At 34.6% G+C, this 17,823-nt stretch overlaps 1 protein-coding gene across 2 annotated transcripts in view; it reads left to right on the forward strand.

Annotated features, from left to right (window-relative positions):
• SPRED1 (sprouty related EVH1 domain containing 1) overlaps positions 1–17,823 on the forward strand; it is a 61,392-nt gene that overhangs the window by 34,196 nt on the left and 9,373 nt on the right. For both annotated transcript variants that reach the window (XM_005479883.3, XM_074542781.1), the window contains exons 3-5: positions 7,818–7,986; positions 9,261–9,310; positions 17,322–17,480. In XM_005479883.3, the coding sequence (XP_005479940.2) occupies positions 7,818–7,986; positions 9,261–9,310; positions 17,322–17,480 (378 nt within the window). The remainder of the gene's footprint in view (positions 1–7,817; positions 7,987–9,260; positions 9,311–17,321; positions 17,481–17,823) is intronic.

The raw sequence follows: 17,823 nt of genomic DNA on the forward strand, positions 1-17,823 counted from the left end.
AAAATAGATGATACTAAAACTATATGGGGCATAGGTATAGATGCTTGCTTATTATTGCCTATAAACTACAAAGTAAATTTGTAGTCTCAGTCTAATGCTGCTGCTGCACCTCTCTGTATCTGTGATTGTGTACCAAAAGAGCCAGTTATTTGGTTTTGATTCTGCTTTTCTAGAATCAAGCACATTGATTTTTTTTTTTTGAACTCTCCATCCATATTGGGAAAAAGTTTGCTATTAATTTTTCTTCCAATGAAAGATTAGAGTTAAATTGTGTTCCTATACCAGTGATACTGCATTTAGGAGTGTTGGAAATGAGAATTCTATTAAGAACATGAAACCAGGTGGAATTGCTCAGTAGTAATTTGGTTAGCTATGGAATATGGCTGTGACAAAAAGAAACCATTTTACATGAGAACAACTTTGTATTGGAAGACAGCATGAAGCTGACAGGTCCAAGAATTGACCTGGCTTGATGAACACATAGGCAGTATTAATTCATCAGCTACCTTACATAAAATACCAGTAATAAATGTCTCTTAAGAGGCATCATGAAGATCAGCCTCGCAAAATAAAAACTGGTGCAGGATCTCAGCCATTTCTACGAGTAGACCTAAGGAAGACAAAATGGGCTTACTAAGGATTGCTTGGTGACTTGTATGGCAAACAGATTTCTGAAAGGGGCTGTGTTTTACTGTGGAAACAAAAAGAAGTAGAGAATGCACAAAAGCTCCGTCTTAATGACTTTTTTCAAGAATTTATTATTTTCTGCAAATGAATGTTGACTCCTCTGTAAGCTTAAAAGATAGAATTACTTCCTATACTGTACTGACCCTTCCTCAAGCACACCAGTTTCTCCTCTGAGGCAGGACTGCTGATTTTTCTGCCTTGACTGTGACTATTGTAGGAAGAGAGCATATAAATAGAAATTGTGCTGACTCAGTTGTTTCAGTGGGGCGTAGCGCAATTAGCAGAGTACCCTGCGTTCCCGCACAGCTACGTGCACCTGCAGTTCCTTCCTCACTTTGCAGTAGTTCCCTTTAGAACTTTTTTTAGTCTTGTCGAGGCTCTTTTTGAGAAGCTTAATTGGATTTAGAGATACTTGATCATTTTTTCTTAATTCTTTATACTTGGACTATTCACAGCTTGCTTTAAGAATAATAAAATGCTCCAAAGTAGAGACTGGTTTAATGTCTTGCCTGCATGCATATGCATATGTCCAGTCATCAGTGTCCTGATCTGTTTGCAGTGTCCTCTCTCCCATTTCCCCTCAGCAAGACTTGTTTTGTTTCTACTTCTGGTAGAAGGTTTTAAATGTTTCTCCTCCTCTTCCTGTCTAAAATCAAGCTCATGTTAGCATGAATGTTTTTTCCAAACATTTATTGTCTTGAACAGTTTGTTTTGGTTTTGGCTTTTTGGTGTGTGTGTCCCATCCTGCGTCCATCTGTCTTCCTTGTACTTAGGCCCCCCAAATGTGACCTAACAAGATTACAATCTTGCTGTAGTTATGGGAAGTTGCTGTTGGAAGTCAGCCTCTCAAAAACACAGGATAAAAGGTGGAAGAAGCTAGGACACACATCTCTCCTGTGTATATTGAATAAAACTCAGGGAACTAACAAATGTAAATTTAGGGTGTGGAGAAGAACACTGGAGAACCAGTAATTAATTGATAACTGAATGAAAGTCACTGTGTATTCATGTATTTCTACAGATTTCAGTTAATGCAATTATAAGCAACAGCTAATGAGTAATGAATTAACGACCAAGTTGTATGGAATGCAACAAGACCCCACTTGGCCCAGAAAGAACAAGATCCTACACTAAGAAATGTGATGACAAAATTAGGTCATGACGCTTATTTAGAAGGGCAGAAGATAGCAGGCACTGAACAAGAAATTCTGTCACTGATTCTAAAACTGTTCTGATCATTATGCTTTCAATATGGTTAATGGTTTTACATTAATTCTTAGGATATTCCTGTGGATTCACTGTTCAAGCAAAAATTTTAACGTTTTCTTTAATGAAGTCAAACAAGTGGGGTTTTAGTCCAAATAGAAGTGACAGGTGACTATTATATTTCATAATAACTATATATATTTATTTTAAAGTAAAGTAAAATGGAAGCCACTGTATTTGCTATTGAGTTGAGACCAAATATTTTGATAATCTTCAGATGTTGTGGAAGTGTTATGCTGAATCTGCTGTTCCTGTGCATCAACTTCCCCTAAGTCTCATTTTAGAATGCCCTTGGTAAATCTCAATGGCTGTATAATCTTTGAAGTTAGTAGTATGCTGTTTAGTTGGTTGCTCTGCCATTGTATTTGAAAAGATGTTACAATTTTTTTTTAAAGCTTCCTAAACTGTTTCTAACATTTCAGTTATTCACACTTTGAGTACATGTGTCTTCAGGAATGTTTAATTAATAATCTGCTGTAATATCTACAAGTCACTTGGACCATGGTTTCCATTTCACTGAAGCTTTTGCAAGGTACACCCAGCTGTTTATGAAAATACTTCTGTGGATTAAAAGAGAAAGTCATTTTTACAAAGCAACTTCCCCACATTCTCTAAAGTCACATTACATGTTGCTAAAATACCTTTCTAATCAAGATTATATCTTGATTTTCTCTAGCCAATAAGTCTCTTCTTTTGTGAAATGGCTTAGCTTCCAGAAAAGGTGCAGAAATTACCTTAACATGAAAACCTAGAGTGTGGAACTTGGAACACTTTTCTTTGTCATGGGGAAGCATAGGTTTTGAAATATCTTAGGTTAGAAAGTAAATGGAGTTCAGATCTATAGCTTTTACCTAAGATAAATGGGAGTCATAATACCAGTATAACTGTTTAACCAATGTGTCAGATTGTGAAAGGTGAAATTTTCTCTAAACCAGCTTGAAATCTATAGATGAGATGTTTGCTGGAGATATTTTCCAGATGCCTATTAAATGGTTATACTGGAGAGGAATTAGCTTTAGTTGCTGCTGCTCCCACTAATTGCAGTTCCATTCCAGTTTACCAATCTTTCCATGTATTTTATAGGCTATGAAGGCATTTAGTTATAACAATAGATCTCAGTCTGTAAGTCAGCTGTATAAATTAAATACTCCAGAATGAACATTAAAACCTTGAAGATCCTTGTTGGAGAGGGCTGATGTTGTTTCTTTTTAGACCTGAGGGGCAGGTTGCTGTCAGTCCTTTTATGAATCAGCTTCAGTCTACATGTAAACTTCCATAGTTTTTGTGCATACACAGCTATTTAAAACATCTTGTGGCATTCACAAAAAGCATCCTAGTTATCTGAGATGAAAATCAACGTCGTGGCTCCATTGAATTAATTTGAGAGAGAATGCTTCCCACTAGTTTGCACAGGTTGTTTAGATTTGTGTTGGAATGTAAGGGTATTTCATGAAGACTTTTCCCATAATTATGCATTTCCCCCTTTATTATAATCACCTTCCTAGATCAGGCTCCAGCCAGTCTGCTTGGAACAATTGCACTCCCTCAGAACCTGGTCAGATCTGCTGTTCTCTCTTTCAAGCTGTTCACAGTAGCTCTCTTCTATCTCAATAGCTAAGCACATATTAGGCTCAAACTTACTAGTTTTTAGGCTTTGGTGAATTTTACCTTCTTGAATGCAAAGTCTAATAGGCTTCTCTGGTTTGTTTTCTTCTCCAGACTTTTCTCCTTTTATTAAAGGGGAAAAAATATTACTAGTATCTTTTAGATCATGAATCAGGAGTAACAAAGTTTAAAATCTTTCCTTTGAATGAAAACTAATTGTGTAAAGGAAGAGACACAAAGCTAAAATTGAATAGAAATACCTTTCTGTTCTAAAAATCTGCTGTTTACAAACTTAAATATTTACTTTTTAAATTGTGTTTGAAGTTTGAGGGAAGTTTGATTCTGATGGGCTGTAGTACAACTCAGTACATCATCTTCTTTTTTGAACTGAATCTAAAGTATGCATGGAATAATTGTCAAATGGTTACTGTGACATGGGGTTCATGTACTCTGTGGCATGAATCCACTCAGGTCGTGCTGCTTGTTCCCAGGAGTAAAGCAGAATAGGCATTGAAAAGTGGTGTGTTTGTAAGTTTGTAGGTTTGGGTTGGGAATGAGAAACAGTGAGGCTTTCTCACATGTTCTCTTGTAAGCTTTGAAAGTACAGCTAGAAAACAGTACAATAGTGTCCAGGATCTCAAAATGTTCAATTACTGGGTCTGTTACCAAGATAGAAATTTGTATCAAAAACAAAAGTTTTGGGATTTTTTTTTTGTTTTGTTTGGGTTTTTTTTTCCTGAAATAAGCTCTAAATAACGATGTCATATCTTCAATACTCATTTCTGTTTAATAGTATTTGGATTTTAAGTGCTAAAGTAGAAAATTTCTGACTCTGGAGATTGATATTGTCTGCATAAGCCAAATAGATTTTATTATCTTTAAAGATTTAGTTTTTAGAGGTGAGAAAAGAAACATTAGGCTAACAAGTATTTTTGAGTAGCAATGAATTCATTACTGTTACATTTAATGGCATCTAGATATTAAAAGGAGCTTTTAATTGAATAACAGGAGACATAGAGCATAAATAGGGCTCTATATTTGTGCTATGAGAGTTTAAATTTTGGTCATGTGGATCTGTTTTTCTTCTGTCTTGAGTCTGATGATTCTGCAACATTTTCCATTATGTGCCAAGGTAGATGTTTCATATTGGTATGGAAGTCTTATATTTAAGTCTCCAAATGAAGAAAACCTTCAGAACAGTAACCCATGGGATGTTTTTGGAAATGAAACTTAGTTAAGCTGTAGGCATTTTATTTACAATTTTTCAAGCCTTTGCTGTGCTTATCCCTGGAGATCTTGGGGAAGGTCTACCTAAAAAGGTTTGGGAGTGCATATTTTGGATAATGATGTGGAAGAGTATATGATCTTCACCTATGATGTGGAGAGTTCTGAACCATAGCAAAGCACACTAAAAATAATTGGAGTTTTGAAATATAACTGCATTGGAAAAGCTTGGTTTCCATTTCCAGGCCTTGGAGAATATGTGTATGAGGATGCTTCCTCCCCAGCCCTCATCATAGCTCACATGCTTGAGCATAAGGTAGCCTTTGGCAAAATTAAGTTTTACAATTAAAAAATTCACTATTGTTGCAAAGCATAGAAGTGTTTCAGGGAGAGAAGAATGCTTCTTGGGATGGTTGGTATGTTTTTTTATCTGATCTGCAATTTTTTGTATTTCTGAGTGTAACAAATACTATCGAAGTGCTGGATGTTTATAAATTTGTGTCTCACTGCTAATTGAGACCCATAGCTTTTCGGCTTTCTCTCGGGTGGGGCAGGAATCAAGCCTTGCTTAATTTTAATACAACATATTTTTCCCTTTTCAATGCCTTTTCACTTATCTTCTGTGTTAAGCAGCTTGTTTTCATACAGGTTTAAATGGGGAAAAAATCAGTGTCACTCCCTCAAATGTGTTGTTTCCTTGAATCAAGTTGAAAACAATTATAGTGTTGGATGGGATGTTTACTTGTTTTGTTAATCAAAGCTTGTTATAACGTATGGGAGGGTTGGAAGTTGGGGGTGAGTGTTGCTTTTTGGGCTGGAGGGAGTTGGTTTGGGAATTTTCTAGTTTGGTTTGTGTGTCTTTGAAAACCCTAACTTGTACTCAGTGGTGAAGTTTTAATCCAGTTTTCATCTCTAGTGGTAACATTTTTACTGGGTATGAATTTTCAGTATGAAGTAATCTGGATTAATCCCTTGGGCACCAGAAAATCATTGTAATGCTATAAAAACAGGCTTGCAGTACTTTTTGTTGATGTTTTGGATGACATGGCACACAAAATAGACTGAAAATAGTTGCTGTTAATGTATTAGAGATTCCCCCTAAAGAGCTCTCAGACCTAGAAAAGGCAGTGGTGTGAGAAGCGTTCCTTTTTAACTGCTCTTTGAAAGAGGAAGCAAGTTTAAAATCATCCAGAGGAACAAAGAACAACGATTTGATGCACCTTAGAACTGCAGAATAATCCTTTTTTTCTTCCTGCAACAACTTTTCCCACAGACCTACAGCAAACAGATTCCTTTTTATGTTTTCTTGTAAGCGTTTTTACCTACATATTGTTGACCATTTAGGGAGATCTGAGTGGAGAAACAAAAAATTACATTAATGTTAAAGGAGTTTATATGTGCAGATAGATTATTATCCTTCTAGAGGCAGAGGTAAAAGGCAGTAACAGTTGAGAGGAGATGATTACTGGTGGGTTGTAGGGGGAATAAATAATGAAGTGCAAGAGAAAAAACCTTATTTGCCTGTGTAATAATTAGACAATGAATGGAGAAGAGGAATGCAAAGAATATGTAGGAATAACCCAAATAAATATATATATATATATATTTTTTTTTTTAATTTGAGGAGTTTTTGCTGTTGTTTGTACTTAAATTAATTTTACCATATTCTGTGAGGAATTCCCTATCTTTTTCTTTTAAAAAGCCACATATGTAACAAAATAAAAAAATTTAAAAATTCTAGAAGTACATCAATGAAATGATAGAATATTGAAATTCCTCATTCATCTCTCAGTCAGTGTAGGCCCCCATCATCAAATACCAATACAGAGAGACATATCTTACTGGGAGCTTTATCATACTGCAGTGGGAGCAGATCAATGTATTTCCCTCCATACTTTCTTGTTCAATCCCAAAAATGGGATTTTTTTTAATCAATAAATGCTCAGTGCAACAATGCTGCTTAAAATAATTTTTACCAGTAAAAAAAAAATGCAAATGCAGTTTTAAAACCAGTCTATTTAAAGGGGAAATGATAAGGCTTTCCAGTACCTGAAGGGAGCCTGCAAAAAGAGCTGGATAGGGATTATTTAACAGAGAATAGAGTGACAAGACAAGGCAGAATGGCTTTGAATTTAAAGAGGGTGGATTTAAATTAGATACTAGAAAAAAATTCTTTATTGTGAGGGTGGTAAGACACTGGAACAGGTGGCCCAGAAAAGTGGTGAATGCTCCATTCCTGGAAGTGTTCAAAGCCATTTTGAATGGAGCTGTGAGCAACCTGGTGTAGTGGAAGGCGTCCCTGCCCATGTCAGGGGGGTTGGAGCTGGACGCCCTTTGAGGTTTCTTTCAACGCAGACCATTTTATGATTCAGTGTGAAGACTGTGACTTTGCTTTAGAACTGAATGTACATATATACCTCTAATGATTTTGTAGCCAAATACTTCTGTTCATTATTTGCAGTTACTTCTTTTTTTTATACAATACACAAATGTATTTTTGTCTAGGTGCAGGCACTAATACACTTACAAAGATTTTATTGATCTCATTTTTTTAAAGAATTCTGTTGTATTGCTTTCACTTGTCTAGTAGCCTTTCTGAGAGAAATCTGAAAATCTGCCTGAAAGCAGCATGAAGTTAGTCTAGTGCTAAAAAATTTTGTAGATCTCAGTGATACAGTAAAATTTGATACCAGCACACATAGTACTTTTTGGAGGGATGTGACCTATTTCATTTCCTGAACATCTACCAAGTCTGTACTGGTTGTTGCAGGTATGAGATTCTTTTATGGGTATGAGATTTTTGAACAGGAATGTTGACTCAGTAAACAAATAGTGTCTTCAACACATACTATTTATCAGCAATTGATAGTGAATAATTCATAATAGAAATTAAGTTAAAATTACATCTTTGTAGCAGGAAAAAATTTGAAGAGGGACCTCGATGATGTATGTTTTACTTCACAAAGACTACCTTTTGTTCTCAAATTCGATATATTCATCATTGATATTTTTTCCTTCTGTTTTCTTTCTGAAAGGTGGTCTTGGAATGCACATTAAAGAAAGACCTTGTTTACAACAAAGTTACTCCTACTTTTTACCACTGGAAGATTGATGACAAAAAGTTTGGCCTCACATTTCAGAGTCCTGCTGATGCAAGAGCATTTGATAGAGGTATTCGGAGAGCAGTAGAGGATATTTCTCAAGGTACATATTTCAGGTGAAAGACTTGGTGGGGTGGATGAATATTGAGTCATTACTGAAAAAGATGTCAAAGCACTTTGTGTAAAATTTTCATTGACAGTATTTAAGGATGTGGATTAAACTATATATATCGGGATTTTAATAGGTAATAGTACTTCTGGCATTTCTAAAGTGCCATTCATTCAAGTGTCTTAAATTGTTTCACAAACACTAATTAGGTAATTTCCTGAAACATCCCTACGTAATAAAGCATTGCCTCTTTCTTTTAGACACGAAGAAATGGAGGAAGCTGGAGTGTAATATTCTCTCACTTGGATCTTAGAAGCTTTTTGCAACTCCTGTGTTCTTGTAGGATAAGCTGGGAAGTTGAATAATTTGTGACCTATTGAGTTCTCTTGTCATGTACACATACTTTCAGTTAATAGTTTTAGTTTTTACTAACAGATGAGTTAGTAGTTGTTCTGTGTTCAGCCTGGTTCTGAGGACAGGTTTTTTAGAAACAGAAGAAGAATTTACTCAGATAACAATATGGCCCACTCTGGAATGAAGTTCCAGAGTTTCACTGAATTAGTGGAAACCAGTGAGCAAACTGAAGGATATCATCAAGCCTAGATTCTAAGCTGAAAATATGATAAATGTATTGCTAGATAGAGACAGGGAGGGAAGAGAACGTGTGTCTGTTGAATTGAAAGAACATCTCAGGCTTGTAAAAAGTAACTTTAGGGGTTTTATGTGTGTTATCCTACTAATGAAGGGAGGAGCATGTTTCTGAAGGGAAATGTTTTTGACATACTCTAATAACTGCTTTGGAAATTTGTTGGTACAATCCATATCCCTTCAAGGCAAATATTTAGAGAACATGAGAGTAATTTTTTTCTCTTAGGGTCTCACACTTTCAATTTCTGCTGATTTATAGCAAAATAAAACAGTGTGCATTCCTGCCAACGAAATGGTCTGCCTTTAGTTTTCAAAATGCTACATCAAAAGGAATATACTCCCTTGCTTCTGACTGCTGATGACACTGAAAATGCTTTTACTAGGAAGGTGGGAACAAGAGAGAGGAGTGTGGCTAGGAATACTCAGTATAGAAAATGCAGTGTAGAAATAAATCATGCTTACCAAATCAACTTGAAATGCAGTGATCTATAGGTTAAAACCTAAACAAGAATATTTAAATAATCATCACTGGATGTTGAGAGATTATATGGATAACTGGAAGCAGTAAGTGGTAAATATGAAGAAAATAACTTTGTCTACTTTTTTTTCTTTATATGAAGGTTATCCACCCTCCCAAAATGATGTTGAAGTGGCAGAAGACTGCTTTCAAGTGAGTAAATTTTTTAATTAATAGTACATTTTTTATTTTACAAATGTACTGAAGAGATTTTGCTCTCATTACTGAGAATAAGCAAAATAAGAGCAATAGCAAAATTCAGTTTAGTGAAATAAGTTCTAGAAGAATTATCTAGAAGACTTATAATATTATCTGTCCTAAACAAAGTAGTTATTATTTAATCCATAGGATCATTAAGTATCATCCTGAGTTTAATTTTTAATTTCAGTATGTGTTCAAGTTATATGTCCTCTTTGATCTTACTGAAATAAGAAATATTCTTCTGGGCAACAAAATAGAGGGATGAAGAATCTTTCTACTTATATATCCTGTTTGTTTCCTTAGATTTCCCTTTGCAGTGATAAAACTCTTTAACTTCAAATGGTTAGAGTTGAAAAGATGCTGAGACAATGGTTGAGAGGATCTGGTACAAAGAAAGACAGAAGTTCAATTTTTAAAAACACACTGAAAATAAAGTGGTCACTTACTGAGATTCAAGTTTTTATTGATCTTCTTTTTGCACTCTTCAATTTCTGTAGGTCATAATGACTTAAGAGATAAAAATTTATGTCCAACCATGCTCTAGAGCTACAGTACTATATAAGTATACCATATAATATACCGTAAGTATGGTAACACTGATACATAGCACTTCCTGGCAATATCCAAGAATCATATAATTAAAAAGCCAGTATAAAAAACCATTATGGATGGATATATAGCTATAGATTAGATATAGATACACACATGCAGAGTGAATAACAATATTATAAGTGAGGAAGTCCTACTTGTGTCTATGTATGCTTGTCATTTTTCCCTTCTTATGTATGGTTTTAAGGGAAAGCTGTGTCTTCATTCACACATATATTCAGGTTTTAGAGTGCAGAAATTTAAATTATTATGAAGATGGCAAAGAAACAAGTTGACTCAGGGGTCTTAGTTACTATTCAGAAAACTGCTAGTGTTGCTAAGTGATTTCTTCTGGGAAGGAGACTTGCCACTTATGCAATAATAAATCCTGTATCAGTGTAAACAGATCCAGTGTAGAACCTCTAGAACACAAAATCAAGAAAATTAGCAGCTGACTTTGAAGATACGATAGGAGACTGAGAGTCGAGTATTTAGAAAGGATACTGCAATGCAGTGGCAACACAGAAGTCTCCTGATATCTTTTCATTTTATGGCAGAAGAAATGTATTACTTTGTGTAAGTGTTGGGTGCACAGTCACCTGTTGTTCTATACTTTCAGTGCTTTATTTTAAGGCACTTGAAAGTAAAATTGCTATGAATATTAGATTTTAAAAAGAGATTATATTTTTACAGGGTGAAGGAAATATGTGCCAAAGTTAATGCAGTCCTTAATCAGCTCTTAAATGACTTGCTTAAACATGCTTTGTTGCAAGGATTAATAATTGAACAGTTTCTACAGCCCTAATGAGATTAGAACAAACCAATTACATCTGATTTTGCTGCCTAGTTATTACATTTCTATATAAGGATGCCAAAATTGAGGAAAATATCTGAGATTCATTATAGTTACAAATTTGTTATTGGCAAAGTAGAGAAAAGTGTATTTACAGCATCTCTTCTATACATGTGAATGTCAATACACCGCCTATTTACATATGTAAATATAGGCTTACTTTATATTCCATTTAAAAAAATAAATGTATAAATAAATAAATGTATAAATAAATGTATATATTTTTAAATGTCTGTAAACCAGATTATAATTATTATTATATATTAAAATATATAGATTATATATTATTATTACATTATACATATAATGTATAAATACTCACACACCAGATATATATGTTAAGGTACAATCAATCTTGTGTGGTACAAACCACTGGCCAAACTATCTTTTACATTCTAGACAGGAAAACATACGTAAAGACTTCATCACAGTAGATATTATTTAACTGTGGATTTGTGCTGTGGATAGATGTCCTGTTTTCTAGAAACAAAAAAGCTAGTCAATATGTCTTACCATATCTCTGCACAGCAAAGTAAAATAAGTGATACTGATAGTAGCATTTATCAGAAGGAAGGAAAAAAGAAGAAATGCAGAGAAAACTGAATTCACCCTGGTTTAGCTCTGCTTCATCTAAACTGGGTTTATGTATCAGTAACGAAGCTGCAATTGCAGGCTTATGAACATGAGTGCAGAAAAGCTACACCATTTTAGTCACAGGCATCAGGTCTAGTCTCCAAGAACACCTTTGAAATACCAAATAGTCCACATTTTCTTTCAAATTATTAAATCCCCCCCTTCCAAGATTGGTACTCTGATAAGTGAAAGTGGATACCCCAGGGTCCTTTTAACTTGATATGTAAGACCATCATTCTTTAAAGAGAATGTATTGAGTATTTGAAGAGTTGTGTTGACTTGTCCCCCTGCTTTTTGCCACTTCTATGTTGTTTAAAAGACTTAATGATTTTTTTGTTTTCCTGTTCATTTTATAAGCTGTTTTCCTAAGTCTCCATTACTATTTTTAAGTGTGTTTTGGAGTATATCTGTGTGAGAGCATTTTGGAGTGTGGATAGAATATTAAAGAGTAGTTTTTCTGTACTGTTCTAGTCATCTTACACAGCAGGAATCCTATATTTAATGTGCATTTGAATTATAAATATAGTATTTGGTTTGTACATAAATTTCATTAATGGTGGCTTGGTTCTGTTGTTTGCTTTTTTTTTAATGAAGATGATTAGATGATGAAGAAAGCTAAACATGTTTCAAGTTATTTTACTGGCTGGTTATATTTGGTGTTACAGAGAGCAAATAAAATGATCCAAAGAAGATCAAAAATTATCATCTCAGTGTGAAATCTCAGTGCTTCCTTGTAATATGTATTATCACATTTTATAGGAGTAGTTAGCAGAAATAGTGATTGTCCAAAAGCTGTATGTGCATATCTTAAATGTAAATCCAAAAACTGAACTCGTCTTGTGCCTTCTAGGCTAGCAATTGGCTTGCTATGTTACACCTAGACTCACTAAATTTCTGATTTTTTAATTTACATTTTGTAAATAAAATCTCCTGGAGAAAGCATTCCTTTTGCTGAAGATCAAATTTATCATTTTAAGACATAGCTTCCTTATAGTTTCTTTAACCTCTCTGTTGTTTCCAAATAATGTTAAAAACCTAGTATTAAAAGAATATGATCACTTAAGGGTTTTCATGGTTACTTAAATTATTGCAATTATTTTTGATTGTTTATTTAACTTATTTGATGCAAATTGAACATATCATCAAATAAGCCCTAATCTTACCAGATTCATTTAAAACCAAAATACACCAATGAGTTAAGGCAGAGCTACCTGACTTCCTATAATGTTGGTAAATGGAACCTGGAAAAGTAGATGTACTTACATGGAAATACACATTGGGAATTTGTTCTGTTAGAAAGTTTAGATGGTTTTGGTATAAAACCTTGCATTTTGAATGTAGGAGCAGCTTGTGTAAGTCACTTTGCTTGTTTGTTAAAATATTGGCTCCGGTTATTTTCCTCTACCAAATATAAACTTATTGCTCTAAAATTCACCTAGCTTATCTGAAAAAAAACCAAAAATATATTTTTTTTCCTTAGAAGTAAATCTAAATGAAATCTAGAGTTCATACATTTAGAATTATTTTTGTAGGGGTTTTGTGGACTGAAAAATAGAGTAGTTGAGCTTTAATTTCTTTCAGTTTTTGTTGATTCAGCCATATTGGTGTTATTTATAGGCTACCAACACATTTTAACAGTTTGAAGTAATAAGAATTGGATCACTTATACTTTTGAGTTTCTTACTACTGGCAGAAGAAAACTGTAGACTGATAAATTGTAAGCAGAAAATAAAAAGTTTGGCTTGTCATTTCAGAAGTACACTGGACTTTTTGTTAATAGTAAGGGGGAAAGGCCTGAAACTTACATTCATCTTAACTGGTTTTGGTGCAGGCAGGGAAGACATTAATTGTTCATATGCTGCTCAGTAAATACACTGTTTTGTGACCTTTTCATAAGGGCCTTCAAGGACCACTCAATTTATTTTGTCTCTAACAAAATGTTTGCAGAAGTTTGATTTTATGAAAATAACATTATGACTTTTAAGGAAATGTGAAATAATTTACCCTTGATGCACTGTATTGTTTTATGGATAGGACAATACTACATGGTAAAACACTAAAGATTAGAAATATTTAGTGCGCATAATAAATTGTTTAGGTCCAGTTCTTAGAACTAAAAGTAATACTAATTCATATTATCAATTTCAAATAAATCTATTAATATATTGTGCTAAACCATTTTGATTTATTAAGCTTTTTTTATTGGAGTTGTATATAAAAAACAGGAGGAATTTTTTTTCCCTCACCAGTATTCCTAGCAGCCTTTTTATATGTAGAGTTCTCTATATATCCAGGTGGTAAAGCCTTTGAAGAAAGAGACATATCAAATATCTTATTTTTTAGTTTAAACTGTATGAAATATTTAGAATAACCTAGGTAATATTTCAGCCTATGTCAGAAACACATACCTGAAAATAGAGTTTCTTTGCCAAATATATTGCTCCATCAGTCTCAGAAATAGCCAAAGCAGAAGGAAGTCATTCAGATGTTTTTGAAACCTGTATAATTTATTCAGAATTGAAAGATTAAGGAAAAAGCATTAAAACATTTCTTGTGTTGTTAGCATCAAGCAGCAGATTTTCGGGCCTCATGGGAAGTAAATGCAAGAACTGGGATGCAGCGGAAATGTGGTCTCTCATCCATCCTTCTGTGTAATCATTAAACTTACTTAGAGGAGAACATTTTTAACAATGTTTGCAGAACAATGTTGAATTCTCTCCCAGACTTAACTCTGGCAAACTGGGAGAAGTAAGGAGAGAAAATCTGAAGAACAAGAGAAGCTCAGTCTGGTTTTCATTTTCTCTACAGCTGTCATCTGGCTTTGAATTCTGCTGGAGAGCTACAGCTGGAGTCATTTTATTGCTTTACCCAGCATCCTTTTGCTTGTGCGCACAGAAATGTTTTAGTAGTCTTGGAAAAAAATTCCGAGTATCTCTTAGCAACCATAGGACAGTAATTATTATACCAGCAGCTGGGAGCAAACCAGATTTCCGTTGTGCATTAAAAACTGGCGTAGGTTGCTTTACAGATGATACTGAATAACCTATGCCAGTACTGTACTTTGCAGGCTGTGGTTAAAGAATATTGAATGTGGGCGGTGTAATTGCTTTGGACAGTAGAAAGGGAGAATGTGTGCATCTGTGTTAGTGTGTGATACTCTGTATATTTGTTCTGTATAAGTTCTTGTGGAAAACTTTATATGTTTGCTTCTTACTTAAATGCATTTTCAACACAATACCATTTTTGTTTCTAGGGCTTCCTACTTCAGATTGTCAGTGTTTCCATTATAAATGTGGGTTTTCAGATGTTTATGACCTTGTAATAAAACATCACATTGGAGCAGGAAGTTGTCCAAGGAAAAGGTTTTTGATACTAATAAGCGTGGTTTGACTGTATTAAAACTGCAGTTTAGTTAAAAGCAGAGAGTTCACCATGTTCATCTTGCATTTCTGTAATTCAGCATAGTGAATATTTATTGGCAAAAGGACTGACATGATTGCTTTTTATTTTAATACCAGAAGTTAGTCTGTGTCCACTTACCTGTAGGGTATAGGATGGTAAGCTGAGCACTGTGCTTTCAGAAATGCTGTTTGGCGAGTTCTTGCCTTACAAAAGGTCACATGATTTTCTCTGTCTGCTGCCACCCTGAAATTTGTCCTTGAAGTCAATTAGTTTGAATTGTGGTATCTGTGTTGGAATTTTCTAAAAGCATTCTTTGATAATTGCTGTGTATAGGGCATGAAGGTTTGCTTTAAGAGTAAGGTTTGGGTTTCGTGCATCATCTGGCACCGCTAGTTAGCACAGTCAGAGGTGATCCGTGCCTGTGTCCTTCATTAGATGGAGCCCTCCTTGAGTGCCAAGGAAAGTACTTGTGTTTGCCTGTGTGAGCATGTGCATGTGTCCTTTTTGCTCTATAGTGTAGATAGTTTATTTTTAAAGAAGAAAGGTGTGAATCACCTGCAGGGACAGGAAATAATGCAGGTTGCTGCAAATCTCACCCAGGGATAAAAACAGGCTTGTGAGTAGTATATGTTTTTTTCCCTGGGAAGGAAGGAGAAGAAGTTTTTGCAGCTTGCTCCCTTCTTCCTAGACCACTCAAGTTTATAATAGCCAGGGGAAGGGGAAAGGGGATGCTTATCACTGTGATTTCTGTAAAATGGCTTCTGGCTCTTAGCTTAAATGCTTTTGTAGTAATTTTAAACATTGCTCATACCAAAAATGGTTGTTCCTCATTTTGAATACAGCTCTTCTGTAGTTTGAGCCACTGTTTTGGAAGCTTTTTATGTTATTGGGCAGTGTATCTGCAGGAGTACCTCCTGCTATGAAGATGTTTGCTATCGCACTAATATTTGATGCTTTTTGCTCTTAAAATAAGTCTACATATATGAAGTCCAATTCTTTTTAGTCATTCCAATATTTCTTTTACACTCATTTTCCAACAACGTTTGACCAGAAAATTTAATTTTGACAATAACAGGGTCAGTTACTTTGTGGTGGTGTCATGCTTAAGGATCTGCCAATAGTACTTCTTTTTGGTATTTTGCCTGCCTTCAAAATTTTTCAGGGGTGCTTTACCCTGATTGAGTGAGTTTTTGTCTTTCTTGGCATGTATGCTCTGTAGTATTAATTACGCTGATCATGAATGAATTACTAAATTTAGTGTTTCCCCACATGGGGCTTCTGAAACAATAGATATAAATTTAGTGATGTGATGATTTTCTTCCTCCTGCAAAATCAGCTACAGACCAGCTACTTCAAACTATCTAGATCTCTTAAAACTTGATGCATTAGGCATTTATGTATGTGAGGTACTAAGGTAATCCTAGAATAAGTTCCTTAAGTACTTTGATAAGTGAAAACTGATGATTCTGGGTCATTATTTAACCTGCCAAAACTTCAGGTTTGCCTCTGCCTCAGTATTTTTCTGTAGTATTCTTATTGTTTTCCTCTAAATATTTTCTTGAAACATACAAATCCCTATAATAAAGCTGAAACATTCTCATTGCTGGAAGCTGGATGATGCCAGAATTTTCTCAGTGCTATCCACGATGACAGCCAGTTAACTTTACAGCATCCCTCAATGCAAACAAAACATACAGTATATTTTTGGCAGCTCAGTGGAATTTGTATCGAAATGCTGTGCTGTATCCTAAGTATGTCCCAGTCAGTCAAGCTTAAAGAATGAGAACTGTTCATTTTTCAATTCATTTCAGAAACTGGATCATCTTACAAGCCAGTATTCCACCCAAACATAATTCCTGTTCCTTCTTTTGAATAGCACAGGTCCTGCAGCTATCTCATCATGTATTGCTTCATAGTCTCACTTTTGTATTGAGTTGCCTGATAAACTTTAATTACAAAATGACTGTCATTCATGTCTAATGCACACTTGCTGCAATTAGATATTTTAATTGAGCTGGTATAGGTTATTTTTTTTCTTCCAGCTGATTTTAGTTTTAATTTATTAAAAGATCTGACTAGGTTTTGCCTTATAAAATAGTCTCCAATTTTTTTTCTCCAGTTGTGTTTCTGTAAATACTGGCAGCTTCATGGGTAGTTAGAATAAACATCTCAGAGACAGGTTAATCTCTATTTCCTTAGAGAAGTCTGATTTTGCAACTGTATTTCAACAGCACGTATCTCTAGTGCCCAAGTTGTGTACTGTCTGCAGAGAAATTCTGTATTTACAAAGGCTGATTCAAAATAAAGAAAATACTTGCCTACTTCTAAATGCTTTAAAAAAATGTGCATTTAAGATTACTAGTGTTTATAGATACCTCTAACCCATTATATGGAATATTAACACATCTATGTATGAACTGGTTGGGTTTGGTGTTGTTTTTATGTAAATGCAAAAATCATTTCATGAAAGTTCCTTATGTGTTCTAGACTGCTCAAGAAAATACATCAGGTTCACTAATGAAAGATCACCTTTTTCAACATGAAACTGTAGTAACCAGTGAAACTTACAACAGCGCAAATTTACGGCCTTCAACATTTGAGGATTTCAACACCAGGAGAGCCTGTTTTCCTAGCCAACCTAACCAGGTAAGTATACCAACAAAAGAAGCAATCCTTGCTTTGCTTGCTGTATTAATGGCACAGTATGTAGTTTCTGACAAGAAATCACTGTGTTCCAAGTCCATGTACTCTCAACTTCTTGAAATGTTCAATGTAAACTTTGCAGCTGAAATATTATAGCATTATTATGACAGAGGTAAAGCCTTGTGAAGGTATTTACCTATCGTTGTAGTGCACCAGACTACACGAATAAATATTCAATTTCTTTGAAGTCTGTTTTTGTATTGCAGATTTCGGTATCTGCAGCCTTAAAAAGCTGTTCAGTTTTTTTCAGAAAACGTTAATTGGACATTAGCTCAATCTTAGTTAC

The sequence above is a fragment of the Zonotrichia albicollis genome, chromosome 6, assembly GCF_047830755.1.
Source record: "Zonotrichia albicollis isolate bZonAlb1 chromosome 6, bZonAlb1.hap1, whole genome shotgun sequence".
Lineage (NCBI taxonomy): Eukaryota > Metazoa > Chordata > Aves > Passeriformes > Passerellidae > Zonotrichia > Zonotrichia albicollis.